Here is a 14,356-nt window from a genome sequence, read left to right as displayed (position 1 = left end):
CGTCAATAATATAAATTCTTCTAAAATTTGAATATATGATTAAGACCCATACAGTCTTTCTTTGTTTAGATGTTGAAAAGAACTCTCTTAAATTCAGTAACCACATAACACATTGAACATGGAATGTGGAAACGTGGCTATGTACTCTCAGTGTAACCATAGGGATAACAATAAATATTCACGTACATGCATGTATGTAAAAGAAATTACACACTGTTGCAAACTATTATAAAATCAACGTAAATTGATATATGCGTTAGAAATACACTGTACATGTAAAAAATCGTAAAGAATTTGGAAAGTAGACATACTACATATGTGTAGTACGTCAATTTGATGTTTCGATCATATTTTAGCTGGTTTAAATAATCACACAAAAATTAATAAAATATGCTTTAAAAAGGTTTATCAAAAAAAAAGTTGAGAAAGCATATTTCTTGAAAATGTGTTTTAACTTTCATTTTCTTTTCCATGGAAAAAAAATCACTGGTCACATGCACATGCTCCACACCACGTGATTTCATGAAATAAAACCAAATTTTTGGAGACCATAGAAAAGAACCCAATTAACCCACTGTCAAAAGTTTTGCGCCACTCAAATATTGTCTCTCTTACTACTGTTTATTAAGAAAAATGTATCGATATAGAATAATGGTGAACTGATTGTTCGTGAAGAATGGTTTCAATTTACGTGTCCTTGTGCAATAAATGGAAACATGACACATGGGTATTTTTCAAAAATATAAATAAAACTGGAGCTTTGATTTTGTTCACATACATGTATTTACTTGTTAGCAAAATGTTCTTTCTGTATGATCCCTCATCGATAAAATCTTTTACGTGTACAGTAACCCATTTGTTTGGTTGCGCAAATGCAAGCAATCTTTAAAATATATATTTTTGATTTTTGGATTTCTTCTAATTAAGTTTCAATTTGACAAAAAATCATTAGTTCTACTGCTCCAATTTTTTAGTGATTGATTTGCGAATTTAAAATTAGTCTGAATTAATATTTGACACCGTAGTACTGAGAAACCGGGAAAAAAATAATTTTGGTTCAGTGTTCTTGGGACAACATAGGCAGCCAAATGATTGTGGTGGGAGTGGGGAGGACGAGGATGAGAAGGAGGTGGACACAATGCCGAGTTTTACTTTGATGTCATTCTGCCATACATATACATGTAAGATAAAATGATACGAAGATAGTCGCTATACAATGTAATGTAATATTGCAACCCGAAATTCCGGCCACATGCGCTTTATTCTAAACGTTCAACCTATAGGATAATAATGTAAAAAAAAAAAACCAAAAAACGATAGGACGAACATTTAGGAAAAAATGTATATTTGTGGCATGATAAACTCACGGCACATGTAAGAGTGGCATAGTCGTTTATATGATTGAAGAAAGAAATAAAAACATCCAGACCTAACCAGTAATTTTAATCGGGTTTAAATAGGTTTCTCATACAGCCTTTAATTTTAGTTTTGATCAACGTCAAATTAAATAATATTGCCAGTGTGTTTTCGGGTTATTTCAAACATTTTAAAGATTTAGTAAATCGTCTGCGAGAATGGCGTCCGAATGCATAGAAGATTTTCCTCTAGACGGGTTGTTACCTAAGAAAGAGACTGGTGCTTATTCATTTCTTACGAAATACCCGAATTATGACGGTAGAAGAGTTATCATCGCTATTCTTGACACGGGTGTAGACCCAGGTGCGCCTGGATTGCAGGTACATAGCAACCCTATACGAGTGTTGGTGTTTGTATTCACTAAAATGAATGACTTGCATAATATTTTGTAATATGCTTAAGAGCAGATGTGATCGCTTTCCGTGACAGAGTAAAAGTAATAATCAAGATATTTGAAAATATAACTGGAAAAAAATCATCAAAAATGGGCAAATGCGAAAGAGTCTACCCAAATATAAATCGCATTACAGCTTATAGATTCATCACATTTATATTCTATCTCAAAATATTTTCACAGTAAAAATTATTTGATATTCTGTATACCTCAGGGTTCAAACGATGTTTAATTTGTTTTGTGGTGTGACCGTGTTGAGGGCAAGCTTGTAATTTGCATCGTGTGCATGCATAGCCATTTTCAGCAGTCAGTCCTGTTTGAAAAACCTCACATTAAAAGGCCAAAATGGCTATTTTTGGTCACTGTTTGATTTTATACACTTTATTTTGAGATAATTTTAAATTGTGCACGTCACATAGAATACTTGTATTGAATTGAAATGTTCCTGTTAAAGGAAACTCCAGATGGAAGTCCCAAAATAGTTGACATAATTGACACAACTGGGTCTGGTGATGTTGACACTTCCAAAGTTGAAGAAGTGAAAGATGGAGAAATAACTGGTGTTACAGGTCGTAAACTCAAGGTATATACTTTTTAGAATATTGATGACATCAATAGATGTAGACGGAATATAAAGATTCAGACATTGTAAGCATGTATAAAGTAGAGGAAACTGAAAATCCTGTGTACAGTACTTGTAAAATATAATTTTTTGGCAATTATTTCATGATCATTCATGAAGGATGTTGATGTGAATTATGACTTTGATGGTTTTTTTAATAGATACCAGACACTTGGAACAACCCTAGTGGTTTGTACCATGTAGGAGTAAAGCCCATCTTTGAGTTGTTTCCAAAGAAGTTGCAGGAGAGGTTTATTAAAGAAAGGAAGGAGAAAAACTGGGACCCAGCCCACAGGGAGGCTGTAGCAGATACCACTAGAAAACTAGAGCAGTATGAGGCCTCTGGTCAGGTAAGGGGAAGTCCTCAAGTGTAAACCAAAAAGTCAGCATTCAACAATACCATTCAATTTAGCAAACAGACTCTCAGTTTAATCTTTCCTTTCCACATTTTCTTTCCTGAATGAACATAGTCAGCTAGTTTTTAAATAATAAATGCCTGTAAATGTTACGATTTGATTTTTATCAGGATGATAAGCAGGAAAAGGAGAATTTGCAGAGCTGTATTGATGTCCTGAACAACATGGAGAAGACTTACGAGGAGGCAGGCCCAATGTTAGACTGTGTCGTCTTCCATGATGGAGCCACATGGAGGTAGGGGTTCAATTGTATTGTGATTCTTTGAACAGAAGAGTAAGATCCTGACATATTGTGAATGCAAAGTTTTCATTTTCTGGAAGAAATTATTTAGCTGGTTTCTTATAATCAACCAGCAATTGACTGGTATGTTAATGCTGCCTTTACTTTATTTCTAATAAAGTTTTCGAGTGTTGGTTACAAGACAGATGTGTTTGAATTTGAAACAAAACATTGTACAATGTATAAGTAAAATGACAACATTTGCATTAAAATATATATATATTAGACAACTCTTGAGGCACATCAGTTGTTCTTCCTCCACAGGGCCTGTGTTGATATGACAGGGAGAGGAGAGCTTGGTGAGTGTAAGTTGCTGGCCAGCTACCATGAGGAACACCAGTATGGAACCTTCAGCCGTGTGGACATGATGAACTATGGGGTCAACATTTACAATGACGGCAACACTCTAGAAATTGTCACCAATGCAGGTGAGCATTACATGTTCTTGGAGAGTCCTCTGTAAGATGCTGCCTTGCTAAAATTAATTCAAAATACAAGGGGTATTTGTCCCTTCATGACAGCTTTAGTTAGAAGTGCATAGTGCTATATTAATTCACTAACATTTTTATTGCTATTGTTTTTTTAGGAGCCCATGCTTCCCATGTAGCGGGTATTGCAGCAGGGTATTTCCCTGACCAACCAGAGAGAAATGGAGTAGCACCAGGCGCTCAGATCATTTCAATCAAAATCGGGGACACTCGATTAGGGTCCATGGAGACAGGGACTTCATTAGTTCGAGCTGTTAGTACATGTAGTTATCTTCTTCTTTGTCAAAGTCAATACTTAGAACAATTTCTGAAAAAAAAATGTATTTAACAAAACAAAAATATGATAAACAAAATCGTGTTTGTTTTGTAGATGATTAAAGTGATAGAGTATAAGTGTGATCTAGTCAACTACAGTTATGGAGAGGCATGTAGCTGGCCAAATTCTGGGTAAGAGAGTTTTTCCACAGTGCTTGTGTAATGCTACAAATACCAGTAAATGGAAATGGTTGTGAATTTACAGTAAATACAATGATAGACTCATTTCAGTAGAGTCCTAAATTTTGTTCATTAAATCATTTATAACATTGACATTAAGTTTCCTTTTTTTATGTAAGAATCATAGTACTGTAGAACTAGAATGCTAAGTTAATCCCCAGTATGTATCAACATATAATGTGATATTTCTAATCTTTCAGTCGTGTGATAGACATACTCTCTGAGGCAGTTAACAAGCATGGTGTGGTCTTTGTCAGCAGTGCTGGTAACAATGGCCCTGCCCTCTCTACCGCAGGGTGCCCTGGGGGTACCTCCTCTGCATTGATAGGTAAGCACAAAGGACTTGATTTACACCAAATTATTATAATATGCTTAAAAGGTGAGGTTTATCAAAAGTGGCCAATATGATAAATCTTAAGGAGGTATTCTACACCTCCAGAAATACATGTGATTTCTATTAAATTCCAGAGATACTGAAAGATTTATGCATGTTAGTTGGTTGTTACATCTGAATAAGCTGTTCTTAACACTGAAATGAATTTTGATCTTTGTGGTTACAGGAGTAGGAGCCATGGTCTCACCTGCTATGATGGCAGCTCAGTATTCTTTGATGGAGAAACTTCCAAGTAACCAGTACACCTGGTCTTCCAGGGGACCAACGTAAGTGTATTACCTGCTCAAATTACACAGAGATGATTATCACAATTTTCACGTACTTATTTTCTAAATTGGTTATTCTATTGATATCTAAAGGAGCTACAAAAGTTAAAAGGACTAAGTTGAATGTTACAGACATGACGGGGATCTTGGGGTGACTATTAGTGCCCCTGGAGGGGCCATTGCTTCCGTGCCAAACTGGACTTTGAGGGGTAACCAGCTGATGAATGGGACAAGTATGAGCTCCCCTAATGCCTGTGGCTGTATAGGTAAGTGTGGATGATGTATAGTGAAATTACCATTCTTGGATTGGCTTTAAAGGGAGCAAACTTTGTATATAACTTTGTATATTGTATTCGATGAGGGGAATTTAGATTTATGTAACTCTATGATTTACTGTAATGCATTTGATGGTTTTCTTGTTTTTTGCTAGCTCTTGTCTTGTCTGGGCTGAAAGCAAATGGTATAGAGTACACACCCAGTAGTGTCAAAAGGGCTTTGATAAACACAGCCTCAGATGTACCCAATATAGAGAAACTGGCACTAGGACACGGTCTAATTCAGGTACATGCTGTCGGTAGAAATTCAAATTTCAAAATATAAGTACAAAAGAAATCTTGTTTCAAACTAGAAAAAGTCCAACTCTGTAGGAATGCAACTTGACTATCTTAATATTGTGAATTATTTTATTTGTTTAGGTTGAAAAGACATATGACTTTCTGACAAATTTTTCAAAAGAACCAGAGCTGAAAGTTGAGTTTAAGGTCACATGTTTAGACGGAAGCAGAGGAATTTACCTGCGTGAACCTCACCATTTTCTAAAACTGTATGAAACCAAAGTGTCGATAGCACCACAGTTTATAGAGGAGCGTGCTGAGCAGGAAGAAAAGATCAATTTCTGCATGCAGTTCAATCTGACCTGTGATGCCCCCTGGGTGCAGCACCCCGCCCATCTAGAACTGATGAATCTAGAACGGCTGATTAGTGTCCAAGTGGATCACAGGGGGCTACCCGAGGGGGTTCATTTTACTGAGGTAATTTTATTGAAAGACGTCAAAACATTGAGATAAATATAAGAATGACTTTATACCCTGTGTTACATTATTTTTAGAATTAAACTTCAAGTTTTTATTTTAGCTGAAAGGATTTGATATCAAGTGTTTAGAGAAGGGGCCAGTATTTAGATTTCCAATTACAGTTGTTGTGCCAAGCAAGTAAGTTTTTCTGTCATTATCAATTCATGTATGATTCATTATTCAATATTATTCATGTATTATTATGCAGAAAAGATGACTGAATAGTATTATTTCTATACCTTATTATCAAGCGTTCAATATTATGTTTTTCAGAGTTGATGATGAGGTGAAGTGGAAGAAATCTTTTCCCAGTGTGTCTTTCAAGCCAGGACAAGTGCATCGTCATTTTATTCAGGTTCCAACGGGTGCAACTGTTGCAGGTAAATAATCATCAAGATTGGCAAGTTGGTAGGCTGTTAACCAAAAACTGCTGGTTGTGCTTGGTTGGATTTTTGTCAGATTTTAAATCAGGATTTTAGCTCACCTGACTGCCTGGGTTTTTTCTTCCTTCTTGATAGAGTTTGTTACATTTTATGAAAGAAATTTTAAGGATTATTATGTGCTATTTTGTTTGCAATATTTTCTTGATTGTGGATGGGTGATGTCAATTTATTAAGAATTTGTTTTTTTTTTTTTTTGTAAGAGGCGATTTGTTGTGCATTTCTATGATCGGTAAATAACCCCAGTAAAATCATTTTATACCAAGGATTTATTGAGCTTCTTAAACAACTATATAAATCTTTGATGCTTATCTTAACAGTTATTATTATAAAAGATGATAATGCCATAGTCATTTAGTGTTTTTTCATTTAGTATTAAAGTTAGAATCCATGGATAAAGAGAAGAGCTGCAGAATGCTGCTACATGCTATTCAGAACCTACCCCAACACTCGTACACCAAACATGAGTTTGAGAAATTTGTAACCCTGTCAGATTCTGTGGAATACACATATGCATTCAAAGTGGAGGTAATTATAGTTCATAATCAACTGATAAGCTTTTTAAATAAAGTTGCATATTCTATATTCATTTTGCTATTAATAAAGAACCATATATCAATGTAAAAGCAAATGCAATGTTTTTAATTAGCTTTGTGATCTGCATGTATTTCAACTAATTCTAAATGGTAACTATAAATGAATAAGTAGAAGTGATGATTATTTTGTAGGAAAATATAACTCTAGAGTTGTGTATAGCCAAATGGTGGGCCAGTCTTGGTGATGTGATACTGAACTATAGTGTAACATTCCATGGAGTTACATTGGACACAAAGGAACCAGTCATGGTAAGGCCGCTCACAAAGTACTTTTCCTTACCAGTCATATTATATCATTAAGACAGGGTTAATTCCTAATTTAACATAAGAAATTAATATCCATCTCAAAATTGTGAAAAGCACCCTTTGTCAATTCTAAAATCTCATGTATATTTAGTCTCTATGGAATCATTTTAAAAGTTCAGTGCTTGCAATTTTATGTTCTCATGATTCAATTTAAAACAGAAGGATTGTGGAATCATGTAAAACAATTTATCTACAATTGTTGTACTATTTTTTCAAGGAATAAACTGATCTTTGTCATGGATCAAGTCTTGCTATTTTACATTTATATGACTACAAGCCAACAATTTTTAGACCTTTGATTTAAATACATGGTAATGGTATGGGAGTGCATTGTACTGATGTCTTTTCAGCATGCCTCTGATGGGGTAGTGAGATACAATGTGAGAACAAACTTGAGAAGTGAGGAAATTAATCCAAACATATCACTGAAGGCTCTGGTACAACCTGTCAGGTACGGGACTTACCAATATATATTAAGTAGAATTTGTGGTGATAATTTTTTTGTGGAATTTGTGGGTGTCCCTCAACCACAAATTATATCCTTGATGCAAAATGAAACACGGCAGTAATCCATTAGTCATACATTTCAAGTTAATCCACCAAACTATGTTGTCATGGATCTGTATTAAATTGACAATCCGTAAAATTTTTGTACATCCTTTTGAGAGAAAATGACTTCATTTACAGGTAATTTCTTTTTATATATTTACTTACATGTACAATGTAAAAGTAATATTCATATATACAGTATTTATGAATTTTGTACACTATTTTTCAGACCTTCAGAATACAAAATCAAGATACTTCCAGGAGCCAGGGACACCTTGCCAAATGGGAGACACATTTATGCAATAGAACTGACCTACAATTTTCATCTCGTATGTTGATACTAAATACTATCATGTGTACTATTTCATGTAGTGCATAAGTTTCATGTTAAACATATTGTCTGTCAGATGAGATTAAGTGTTAATGGACAAAGGACAGTATTATTGATCCAATGTGCATTTAGTTTTGAAAGGTTTATTTTTTGATATGTCATTTATCATTGTAAAGACTCAAGTATATAAAGAAACTGATGTAACAATTGACTTTGTTTATACTTTTAAAGAATAGCACTGTGACCTGCCAAACACAAAAGTAGAACATTGAGTGTTTGTGAGATCATATACTTGTTGTTATCGACATGTTCACAGCAATGAGTGTGGACTTTCTTTACAGGACAAGGATGGGGAGGTGACCCCTAACTGCTCACTCCTGAGTCCCCTGTTATATGAGTCTGAGTACGAGAGCCAGCTGTGGATGCTGTTTGATTCTAACAAACAGAATGTAGGCAGTGGAGACGCCTTCCACAACAGGGTATATAGAAGTCTTTGTCCCTAACCTCACTCAATATATGATCTTTGTCATCATTGATGGTAACTTGAATTCCTTCTGTGGTTTGAGGGAAATTTTATAAAACTTTCATTTACATGTAAAATGTACAACATTTACATTTTGATAATCACAGAAATTTTTTTACACCAAGAGAATATTGTGTATATTGAAGAATCTACACCCATTTTATTGTTTATTCAGTATGTCTTCAAAGAATCCAATCCTCATTAAGATGGTAAAACTACACTTGTATGTACAGAGATCTTACTTTCTCCACAACAGTACACAAAGAAGGTTGAAAAGGGCGATTACACCTTGTTACTACAAGTCCGACATGAGAGGAAAGAGAAGCTCGAGAAGCTGAAGGACTTGGTGGTACAGATCAAACAGAAGCTGCCGTCCACCATTCCCCTCAGCGCGTACAGCAGCTGGCAGAAAGCCTTCAATGGCAAGAAGTGCACCAACCTCAGTCTGGGGAAAGGTGTCTTACAGCCGCTGTTTGTGGCTCCTCTGCCCTCTGACAAGTAAGCAATCATTTCCTTTCTTTTTTTGAGTTTTTGAATCAATAAACAGAGTCATTTCTTAGGTAAATGTAACAAGTAATTCATTTTTTTTTTCAGAATTCCCAAGAATGCCAAACCAGGTCACTTTTTGCTAGGCAGCATGTCATTGTTGAAAAATGAACCTCTTACTGAGGCAGTATGTATTGATTCTTTTTACTTTGACATAACATTATGCAGTAAACCAGTCTTCTCATGTGGCATGATCATTGCACTCATATTTTCCATAGTAAAAACATGCACAAAGGAAAGAGTATTGAATAAAAATGATATTGTTTTTATAATCAGATTAATACAACATTTAATGGTACTATACTATTGAAAATACCTTGTGTGTCTTTGTATGGTCAGTGTAAAGCTATCATATTATACAGAGTGTTGTGCCTTTCAAATACGTGATAACGGAAACGGCCAAAAAGGATAACTCAAAGAAAGAAAAGAAAGAAGGGAAAGACAAAGGACAGAAAGAAGGTCAGAAGAAGGAGAAAACAAAGGATGAAGAATACAAAGACGCTCTCAGGGACATGCAAATCTCATGGATCTCAAAGTAAACTAAACAGATCAAATTTAATATTACTGTGGAATAGTTAGAATTCACAAGGGATTCACTATTCTTCCATATTATGAGTATTTTCACACAGGAAATAATATTCCCAATAAATTATGAAACCCACTTATTCATGTCTTTATTACAAATGAACAACCCAACCAACAAATTTTCATCCCATTGAACCTTTGGAAAATTGACTTTCCATAAAAATTGGTCCCAACAAATTTATGTGATACCACAGTGTATGATCCTATTTTCTAGAAATAATTTTGATAGCCAACTTTGAAAAAAATAGAGTAAAAACACAAGATTTTTTTTTTTGATAGAAATTAAAATGTTACCTTTTAATATCATTTATATATCAGTTATTGTTCTCTCACTGTCCATATCTTGAGAGCTACAGGTAAATTAAGATTTTTAACCAGCAGTCAGTGACGTACATTGATATGTGCATTGATTGCATTGTTTGTTGTAGGTTAGAAGTGGATCATTCCTTGTATGACGACTTGAGGGGTCAGTACCCAGACCATCTACCTCTGTTTAAGGCCCGACTTGAGGCCTTGGACAACCACAAGGTACATATTGCCAAACTCTGGCAGAATTTTCACCCTAGTTCTTCGTGAAATTAAATGATGCTGTAAAAGTTCATATAATCACTTTGAACATTAAATTCTAAAATACAAGGAATAGATAGAATAGTAATGGTGATTGAACACTTTAAAAAAATATGAGTGTGTGCTAAAAATAGATAAGGAATTTCTATTCAATTTTAATTCAGGATAGGAAAAAATTTCTTGCTGAAATCATAGATCTCAGTAAATTGATCATCTCAAAAATCGACCAGAAGGATTTGATGAGTTTCTACGGAATGAAGTCAGACCCCAGACCTGATGCAGCAACAATCAAAAGGTCTGTGTAATTATTACCAACGCTATATTTACGGAATTGATGCATATTTTAAAAATTCTCTTTTGCAGGATAAATTGATATAGTTTAGTGAAATACGACATAATGACAATTTTTTCATTTACGTCATTTATTTATCTACAAATTGAGGCAAACTAGATCAATTTGCCCTGCAAAAGAGCAATGCCCCAGTTATGTCAGTTAATTATCTTCAAACTGAAACTGAGGCAAACTATATCAATATGCCCTGCAAAAGAGCTGTACTCCAGTTATTGGGTAATTGTGAGCAATTAATTTCCACGTGGAATTGAAATAGATGTGGGCAGATTAAACTTGCATATTTGCATAACAGTTGACAAATTGATCATAATTTGTAGCTAATAACTGATGAAGAATGTGTACATACTACATGTATTTACTGAAGTGGAAAAGACAAACTGAAGGAGACATTCATTTGATAGATAGGATTTAATACTTTATACCGGGTTATTTTTCGTCCAGTGTAATTATCGCCCTTCCACACCTGCAAACGGTTTCACCTTGTTTCAAATTCACCCAGACACAGTTGTGTGAAAAGAGAAATAATTTGAGACATTGTAATTTGACTTAGGCTAGTAAAAAATTGCACACTGACAACGAGAGCTAAAGGGGCCAATATTTCCCTGTATACAGTATTCATGATGGAGTAGGCTTTTATAGGCAATGCTTACTGCATAATCCAATTATTATTTTTGACATAGTAAAATACATTAAAATAAAATCAATATTGATGACAGCTTATCTTTGATTTGAAGGGTACATTTACATTTGCAAATATGTTTCCTTACGTGAAATGATTTAATTGCAAAAAATATCAATTCTGTGTAAACTTTTTAATGAGGTCACAATGATTACTACACACACTTATTGTTTGATGATTGCATTGTTTTAAATATAAAGACCTGGTTATATTATTAATTTTGAACAATATGCCTTTCTCAAAAGTAAATATAAGTAATATACAGCAATGTTAAAAAGTTCACCAGGATATGAAATTGGTTTCTTCTGACAAGCCTCTCAAGCTTCATAGGATTTAATCATGTGTCCAACCAAGTTCAAATCCCAGTGAACATTTTAACTTGCTGTTTATTTCTTAAGTGAATATATAAGCTTGAGACTAATTGTGTATATTTACTGTTTGATTGTTAATAATGATTTTGTACATATCTACTGCAGTGAGAAGGACAAGCTGAAGGATCTGTTGATAGACAGCTACTGTCGGTTAGGGAAGGCCCAGGCTACGGTGCTGGAGGCCAGGGAGGGGGAGGAAGAGGACAGTGAGGGACTGCCCACCGTGACTGCCGACGATATCAAGGAGACCTACCAGACCCTCCAGCAGTGGGTGGATCTCAATGATGCCAAGGTAGGTGGATGGGCAACAAGGACCATTAATTACTGTAAAAGTGGTTGTTTACGCGGTGTGGAAATTTACACTAGTTATGCAGTAGGATTAAAACCTCGTAAAATACCCTGTACCTATGGTATAAAACTGAAAATTTAAGTGTAGTAAATTGTACATACGCATATTTAATTACCCTAGGCTTACTTATTGTTTGACTATAGAAAACGCATACTTTACTCACTAGCATAATTACCACTTTTACTGTATTGGTTTCGTTTTAGGTTTTAGGATCAATAGGTTCAGTTGTCTTGTATAGTGTCTTGTGTCATTGGGCCATGTTTTATTAAAGCATTTCTTTTGAGTTTATGCTTGTTTATGATTATTTACTTAACATTTATCATGCTTACAGGTGTCTCAGTTCACAATGATGTATGCCCAGTACATGAAGCAATATGGCAGAGCCTTGAAGATTGCACAAAAACTTTATCAGGAGAAAGCAAATCCTGAGATGGAGATGACTGCATTGAAGGTCAGATAAACATTTATATTGAAAGAGTTTTATGGATGATGATTTTTCTCATGTCTGATCTCTATTCATTTAGACTGAACAGTTTTGATATACCAGTATACATATAATATGAATATAATCAGTATAAATACAAAAATATTTGAGTAGAATTTCATACAATTGACAATGATAATTTCATGCGATTGATAATAAAATGACCTAAGGACTGTGTTTCGTTGTGTTTTGACAGATACTGAGGGAGCTGGGATGGGACCATTGTGTGGATCACGTACAGAACTTGCTCCTTGTCAAATGCCCCAAGACTTACACACCTTTCTAGACGCCTGCTAACTTATTATATAATAGAACTGTTCTATCACTCTGCACCTTCATACGTAAATGTCAGTTACAATGTAGTACATTGTCATTGCATGTATCGATAAATACTGTGAACTGTTCTTGTCAAATCTGATACGACCAGTGTATGGAACTCTTTGATTAACATGATAAAACCAGCTGCTACTGCTGCTGTAGGTATTTATTGTAAAAGTTTGTCTGAACGTATACTATACTGTGACTGTAAGTTGACCGTTCTGTAATGTGTTGGGTGTGGGTAAATGTTGTACTCCTGTACTGCTGTCACAAAGTTGTTAAGTCTTGTCATGAGTGTCATCATAAATGATGGCCGAGTATATACCAAAATATTTAAACGGGAGATTTGTGTAATCAGATGAAGTTTTTGTCAGCATTTATAGCATAAATGCCTAGTGTTTGACACATGAATTTGTTTTGAAGGTTGGTTTAAAGAAATGCTTTCAGATTTTACGGTACAATGTGCAATCAGTTGTTCAGAAGAGTAGCACATTTCTTATCTTAGTCACTATCAGTGAATATAGTCACGGTGCTCAGTGCGTGTGTGTGTGTTGTGGGTTTGTGTTGTGGGTATGTGGAACAATAACTGGTTACCTCATTTTAATTGACAGATATGCTTACATGTACAGGGATTCAATTGTTTAAAAATCAGGATTTAGTAGTTGTATAATAATATATAAATATAAATCGAATCTACAAAATAAATAATCGTATCTTATTTTTCTAAAAACCATCACCAAAATCTAGTTTCAACAGAGTGCAGAAAACATTGTTATACATGAGTGGAAATTTTAATAGTGATTTTAAAGGCTCAAATTTTACTTTATTATTTATGTGTTGCCATGGCAATTAACATAATGCATGTGATATATTATTTCAGTTGTTTACCAAACCTGATTCGGTACAGTATTGGGCATTCATAGAACAAGAATGGTTTTAATCTTTTTTAATTTGGAATACTATTTTGTATGTAGATTTCACTGATTGTTGTATACTGTATATGAAATGGGGTTTGTGTATACCAACCTATTGGAGAAACTCTTTATTGTCATGTCTGTGATATTGTCTACAAATCAGATCTGCTTTTAATGGATATTGTAGTGGAGATTATTGAATTGTCTATTTTAAATTCATGTAGAAAAGATTCATTGTCTAGCTTAGTAACAATATTGTAGATTGTAGTGAGCAACAAAAGCATAATGATTAAAGAAATGATAGGGGTTTTTTTAACAAAAAAGAGATGTATTTTAAGATTTTATTTGTATGTAAAGAAGGGCTCATAAGATTTGATGCATCAGATATACATGTACATTTTGTGTTGACAGATGCCATCCCATTGTACATTGTCAACTGAATGTGATTCACTGCAGCGAGCAATACTACAAAATAATAAAGTTTTTCTATGGCATTTCTCCTTATTCTTCTTTAATGACAATAATGATGTAGGCAGTGACTTCTCCTTTGACATTATTGATGCTTCCTATGACATTATTGATGCTTCCCTTGAAATCAGATA

At 34.4% G+C, this 14,356-nt stretch overlaps 1 protein-coding gene across 1 annotated transcript; it reads left to right on the top strand.

Annotated features, from left to right (window-relative positions):
* Nucleotides 1–1,560: 1,560 nt before the first annotated feature.
* LOC128181368 (tripeptidyl-peptidase 2-like) lies at nucleotides 1,561–14,067 on the top strand. Its single transcript, XM_052849741.1, has 27 exons — nucleotides 1,561–1,736; nucleotides 2,265–2,393; nucleotides 2,594–2,782; nucleotides 2,959–3,083; nucleotides 3,393–3,556; nucleotides 3,715–3,869; nucleotides 3,987–4,063; nucleotides 4,312–4,439; nucleotides 4,672–4,771; nucleotides 4,904–5,037; nucleotides 5,202–5,332; nucleotides 5,467–5,802; nucleotides 5,906–5,982; nucleotides 6,118–6,224; nucleotides 6,658–6,812; nucleotides 7,013–7,129; nucleotides 7,537–7,637; nucleotides 7,965–8,064; nucleotides 8,408–8,545; nucleotides 8,846–9,087; nucleotides 9,184–9,262; nucleotides 9,498–9,670; nucleotides 10,149–10,248; nucleotides 10,452–10,582; nucleotides 11,795–11,981; nucleotides 12,370–12,489; nucleotides 12,719–14,067. The coding sequence occupies exons 1-27, from the start codon at nucleotides 1,575–1,577 to the stop codon at nucleotides 12,806–12,808; spliced, it is 3,747 nt and encodes a 1,248-aa protein (XP_052705701.1). The 5' UTR covers nucleotides 1,561–1,574; the 3' UTR covers nucleotides 12,809–14,067.
* The last annotated feature ends 289 nt before the right edge of the window (nucleotides 14,068–14,356 follow it).

This window comes from Crassostrea angulata, chromosome 4 (genome assembly GCF_025612915.1).
Source record: "Crassostrea angulata isolate pt1a10 chromosome 4, ASM2561291v2, whole genome shotgun sequence".
NCBI lineage: Eukaryota > Metazoa > Mollusca > Bivalvia > Ostreida > Ostreidae > Magallana > Magallana angulata.
The sequence above is the reverse complement of the archived record's forward strand: the minus strand, read 5'-3'. Positions and strand labels throughout refer to the sequence as shown.

Coding starts and splice junctions, on each gene's coding strand:
- LOC128181368 (XM_052849741.1), top strand. CDS start 1,575: ATGGCGTCCGAATGCATAGAAGATTTTCCTCTAGACGGGTTGTTACCT. Junction 4,064..4,311: donor TGTAGCTGGCCAAATTCTGG/GTAAGAGAGTTT, acceptor CTAATCTTTCAG/TCGTGTGATAGACATACTCT. Junction 8,065..8,407: donor TGACCTACAATTTTCATCTC/GTATGTTGATAC, acceptor CTTTCTTTACAG/GACAAGGATGGGGAGGTGAC.